The sequence below is a fragment of the Lathyrus oleraceus genome, chromosome 1 (genome assembly GCF_024323335.1).
Source record: "Lathyrus oleraceus cultivar Zhongwan6 chromosome 1, CAAS_Psat_ZW6_1.0, whole genome shotgun sequence".
Classification (NCBI taxonomy): Eukaryota; Viridiplantae; Streptophyta; class Magnoliopsida; order Fabales; family Fabaceae; genus Lathyrus; species Lathyrus oleraceus.
Genome location: NC_066579.1, coordinates 260,856,915 through 260,862,736, shown reverse-complemented (window position 1 = coordinate 260,862,736; position 5,822 = coordinate 260,856,915). Strand labels below are relative to the sequence as shown.

General features: G+C 40.3%; 2 protein-coding genes across 2 annotated transcripts; both read right to left on the bottom strand.

The window, feature by feature from the left end:
- Positions 1 to 844: 844 nt before the first annotated feature.
- On the bottom strand, positions 845 to 2,185 carry LOC127102400 (uncharacterized). Its single transcript, XM_051039771.1, has one exon. It carries the CDS (start codon positions 2,183 to 2,185, stop codon positions 845 to 847), a length of 1,341 nt encoding a protein of 446 aa, XP_050895728.1.
- A 1,882-nt stretch (positions 2,186 to 4,067) lies between these two features.
- On the bottom strand, positions 4,068 to 5,294 carry LOC127102393 (uncharacterized). The gene has a single exon (XM_051039765.1). The coding sequence runs from the start codon at positions 5,292 to 5,294 to the stop codon at positions 4,068 to 4,070; it is 1,227 nt and encodes a 408-aa protein (XP_050895722.1).
- Between the last annotated feature and the right edge of the window lie 528 nt (positions 5,295 to 5,822).

Below are 5,822 nucleotides of genomic sequence, written 5' to 3'. Positions count from 1 at the left end.
AAGCCCAAACATTGTCACTTTCGCCTTAAGCATAACGAAAGGATTTTTTTGAAAAGAAAACAGACAACAAAATATTACTTTGAAATGTGAACAACAACAGGAACATCAACAGAGGTCCAGTTTTGGCGAATTACTCCGTGAGCTATGAAGTCGGTCGGAATATCTTTAGGATTGTCTTCCACAATGGCATTGGCTTCAGGTGCTTCATCTTCTGACCCCGGGATGTATTCAAGTTCTCTATGATGAGGAAAGTAGAAAGGCACATAAGCATCTTCCTCCTCAAGATCATATTTAGGATCATCGTTGTAGGGTTCCCATGTTGAACCATTATCCTCAGTGACGACACTAATTTCTGGCAAAGTGGGATTAATGAACCCTCCACTATGGAAAGTTTCTTTGATTGAACGAACAGATCTACTTCCTTCTGCAATCTTCTTGGAAGTAGGAGAAAAGCCTAAACCCTCTTGGTGTTTATTTTTTGGGAGATCCAAAATTGTTCCCTAACCATCAGTTATACCATCATTGACTAGCCGTTGTGCATCCTTGAATGAAGAGATGGACACTCCTCTCTTGATATCTTTGTCAATCAAAGAAAGGGCTTGGAATTGAGTTCCAACATCTTCTTCAGGTTCAAGATAAGAGAAAGGTGATAAGTGGCTCACAACCAGTGTTTTCTCCCCACAGACTATCACTAGCTTCCCGTTCTTCACAAATTTAAGCTTCTGATGCATAGTGGAAGTGATTGCCCCAGCTTCATGGATCCAAGGCCGACCCAATAAACAACTATATGCAGCTTCTATGTCCATCACCTGGAATGTTATTTGGAAAGTATGAGGTCCGATGGTCATAGGAAGGTTAACTTCTCCAATGACTGTTTTCTGGAACCATCAAAAGCTTTGACAATAATCCAGCTACTCCTCATAGGAGCACCTTGAAAAGAAAGTCTGGAAAGTGTCGACTTCGGCATGACATTGAGAGACAATCTTGTATCAACTAACACACTTGACAAAGAGTCATTCATATAGTTGATTGAGATATTTAGTGCCATGTTATGATTTCTTCCTTCTTCGGGGAGCTCTTCATTACTAAAACTCAAGTTATTGCAGTTCGTTATGTTAGCGACGATACTATCAAATTGTCCAACTGTCACATCATGGTCTACATAAGCTTGTTCTAAGACTTTCTTCAAAGCTTCACGGTGAGCCTCAGAGTTCATCAACAAAGATAACACATATATCTTGGAAGGTGTATGCAGTAATTGTTCCACCATATTGTATTCACTTTTCCTTATGAGCTTCAACGCCTCATCATCATCACTTTTCGGATTCATGTTATCAGATTGGCCAACCGGTTCAAAAGGAATCTCAACCTGAGCCTGCTTTCCTGCTGCGACATCCTCAGTCCATTTTGCAAATATACGCCAACTCCTTGTGACTCTGCTTACATCAACGACGTTAACAATGGAGGGTAGAGGAACATCATTTTCATTATTAACAATTATAGCATTGTACTTGTAAGGCACGGCTTTATCAGATTGGTAAGGAACTGGGCCCGGTAAGTTAATGACCACAGGAGTCACAGAAGTCTTCCGACTGTCATAAGTAATTTGTATAGGCTCAGAGTTGTTGAACTGAGGAACTATGACATTCACTTCGTTGTCACTATTGACCATATTGACTTGATTATAATCTATGTCTCGGTAGGCTTCAATGTAACCTTGGTCCATTTGATCCTGGAGATCCGTTACAACAGTTAGGCATCCTTGAGAGTTCCTAAAACAAACCCTACAAGAGGCATAGTTATGTGGAGGCACAAAACCATTCTTTCTATATCTGGCGTGTTTCTTTACTAAGCTCTCTCCCAATAATCGTACATCATGGATCTGGAAACTGCCCGGGCAACCATATACCATGTTAACTGAGGCTGAACCATGTTGCGGTAGAGGATTAACTTGAACATTGGGGTTTACGTCCTTAAATGAAAGGATACCACTCTTGATGAGCCTCTGAACATCTGACTTTAGCCCAAAACAGTTTTCAATGCTATGTCTTGGTGCCCCTTGATGGTAAGCACAAAATTGTTCTGCCTTGTACCAATAGGGAAGGTCCTTTGGCACAGGTGGTAGAGACCTTGTCTGGACATGATTTTTAGCTAGCAGTGCAGGAAACAGTTCTGCATAGGACATTGGGATAGGATCAAACTGTGGCCTTTTTTGAATACGATTTTGATTGTTGAATTGAGAGAGAGCCTGTTGTGGAGATTGTTGATGTTGTTGATTTGGGGGTTGTTGTTGAACATGTTGTTGTTGTTGATGTTGTTGAGGATAACATTGTTGATGTTGATGCGAGAATTATGGTTGATAAATTGGCACTACCATTGATGGACTAATGATTGGTTAAACGGCTGCAACATGTTGATACTTTTTTCTTTGTCTGCCATATGAAACGACAATAACATCTGATTCTTTCTTTTTGGAGAAATTATTGGAGAATTTCTTAACATGACTAGAAGCGCCGGCTTCCTTAGTCAAACGTCCCTCTCGGACTGCTTCCTCAAGTCGCATGCCCATGTTTACCATCTCGGTGAAATCACTGGGTGCACTGGAGATCATGCGGCCATCGTAGAATGAACTCAGAGTTTTCAAAAAGATTTTAGTCATCTCTTTCTCTTCAAGTGGAGGGAAAATTTGTGCAGCAATTTCACGCCACCTTTGAGCATATTCCTTGAAACTCTCTTTGTCTTTCTGAGACATAGCTCGGAGTTGATCTCTGTCTAGATCCATTTCTACATTATATTTGTATTGATGAACAAAAGCTTCACCAAGGTCGTTGAAAGTACGAATCTTCGCACCGTCCAAGCCCATGTACCACTTAAGAGCGGCACCAATTAAACTGTCTTGAAAGTAGTGGATCAGAAGCTGATGGTTATCAGTCTGAGTGGACATCTTCCTAGCATACATAACCAAATGACTTTGAGGACATGAATTTCTTTTGTATTTCTCGAAGTCTGGTACTTTGAATTTAGGCGGAATTTGAACATTAGGAACCAAGCAGAGTTCGGAAGCGGTCTTGCCAAAAAGATCCTTACCTCGAAGAGCATTGATTTCCCTTTGAATTTCTAAGAACTGGTCTTGAAATCCCTCTAACCTTTCATCTACTCCCACAACTTCACTTGGAGCAGCGTGAAAAATGTTTTCTTCATTATAAGGAGTTGTATGTACCACAGGAGGAGGTACAGACATCACAGCAGTCACTACTGGAGCTTCAACGTTTGAGGGCAGTATCCTGTTGGCATATAACTGTGAGGCATGCCCCAAGGGAAACCAGGTGGCATGTGATATTGTTGATCATTGACGGCCGCCACTTGAATGGGTGTTGAGATGTTCTCAGAGATTGTTGTTCGTTGCAATGGATCTTGAGAATTGTTCGACGACTGATTCTGAGAAGCCACCAAAGTGTCCATCATAGCAGTAAGCCTTTCCAAATTGTCTTTCAAGGTGATTACTTCCTCCCTGAGCTCTTGGTTTTCTTGTTCGATGACTGGCTCGAGTATTGTACTGGTGATTCAGTTTGACTATTGGAGGGAGAAGACACGTGTAAGTTTCTTGAAATGCAGGAACTTGTGCTTGAATGATGCATGATATGCAGATGCAAAAGATGAGTTTTAATTTTTAAGAGACTCAACAATTTATTGCAAATATTATAGAGACAAAATTTGCTATAAGCTGAACAAAAACCTCTTTTTATTAAACAATTGAGGGATTACAAAGGGTGAAATACAATTTCGACAATCCTAAACAATACAAGAGGAAAACAGCTAAGTCTATGAGTCCTAAGGAATCTCATATGTAGAAGGTCATGTTGCTGGCTGATGCTTCCTTTTCTGCCTCTTTAGCTGAGCATTCTCGATCATAAGCTTGTCGATGATTCCCTTCCAAGCACCTGAGGTGGGAGGTATGCTGGAGTACTCATGAAATGGTTGGACTTTAGAGAGAAGTAAACCTTCTTGTTCCTCATGTTTCTTCGCAGCTTGTTGTTCCAAAATATCAATCAAATCATCCTTCTCCTTTAGCTGTTGCTCCAAGTGTCTCTTTCCAATTTCAACCTATCCAAAACTTCTTGAAACTCTTCCCTATTCTCAATAGGAATGGTGGATGATGATGTTATAGCAAAAGGGAATGAGGTTTTCTCAAGAGCACATGGCATCTTAAGTTCACTAGCTCTAGCACAAACCCATTGGGTGTATGGCTCAAAAGCAACACAATTCTTTCTTCCTAATCGGTCTTTTCCTTTCCAGTGAATGTTGCGCCAAGCATGTATGATTCTATCCTTCAAACCGGAACTCTCTTCGTTGTTGAGGTAAAAGAAACCTGACAACAAAAGGTTGTCGAGTTTATCTGCCATAAGATATCCTAACTGGCGTCGGGCAAGGATGGGGTTATAGTTAATTCCCCCATGTACACCAATGAGAGGTATGTTATGAAATTCACCACAACTGTCAATAATTACTCCAACATCATAGGAGGGGTCATACCAATGTATACTCCCTTGATCAATGGACATGAACCTCTGAGACCATCTGAGCTTCTGCGGATTCTCCCTGAAGAGCCTGGATCTGGGCATGTGAGAAATAAACCACTTACATAGGAGAGGTGCACAACAAAGAATGGTTCCACCACCTTTCTTAGTCTTGTGATGGATAGAATGGTAGGTATATCCAAGTAATGTAGGTACTAGGTTATCAATTAAGAAGTTTCGTATATCATTAACATCCACGAAGTCATCAATGTTTGGGAAGAGTACAATTCCATAAATGAGTAGAGCAAAAATGGCTTCAAAGGTATCTCTACTATCTGCTTCTGCAAAGATAAAGGCTTTCTCCAACAGGAATCTAGAGGTTAGACCTAGAATCCCTCCTTTTTTAGTGAAGTTGTCCTTCACAACAGACGTTTCTAGGTGAAGTGCTTCTGCAATAGCTGCTGATGTAGGGGTCTTCTCTGAACCACTGAATGGTAATTTGTTAGAGACTGGCAAACCAAACCAATAAGAGTATTCTTCTAGAGTAGGCATAAGTTGGTAGTCTGGAAATTTGAAGCAATGGTAGAGTGGGTCATAAAATTGTACTAGTGTGTTGAGAACTCCATCTTCAACCTTGGTATTCAAGATACCCATAAGTCTTCCATACTGAGCTCTGAAATCCTTTGGACTAATTATCATAGAACCAAGCTTCTTCAACTTTGTTAAGTCAGGACATTTGAAAGTGTATTTCTTGGTATTTCTCCTTCCATGTTCCATTTTACCTATCGGTATTTGCAAAAGAAAACTATTGAGTTTCTTAGTTTTTATGCAAACGGTTTTTATGGATGCATGAGTGCATGAATGAATGTTTCACAAATATAAGTTTAGGGTTTTGACATTAAGCATGGAGCCAAGGGTCTAACCATCCCACAATGTATGAACTAATAGGTTTATTTTGTACTTGTAGAATAAGGTTCTAAAGTGGTCCCCAGAGTCATAGAACCATCTTTCGGATATTATCAGTTTAACGACTTGCTCGTAGACCAATAATATTCTCAAGAGAAACTCGTCTGAGTGTAGCATCGCGTAACAAATACCTCAAATCTTACACCTGAATAATCTCCGCACTACATCCTAAAAAGGCTTAGAGGGGTTGAAAGGGTTCTAAAGGTCCTTAGTTTCTTAGACTCCCAGATCGAAGATAATAATGCCACTACGATTTACTCGTAACAACAAATATTACCATCAAAGGGGTCTCCAAATCATATGTTAATCATGCTTAGGATTACTCCAGACATGTAACTT

What these genes read in the sequence shown, in the direction of transcription:
- LOC127102393 (XM_051039765.1), bottom strand. Translation starts at nt 5,294, where the DNA reads ATGGAACATGGAAGGAGAAATACCAAGAAATACACTTTCAAATGTCCT.
- LOC127102400 (XM_051039771.1), bottom strand. Translation starts at nt 2,185, where the DNA reads ATGTCCTATGCAGAACTGTTTCCTGCACTGCTAGCTAAAAATCATGTC.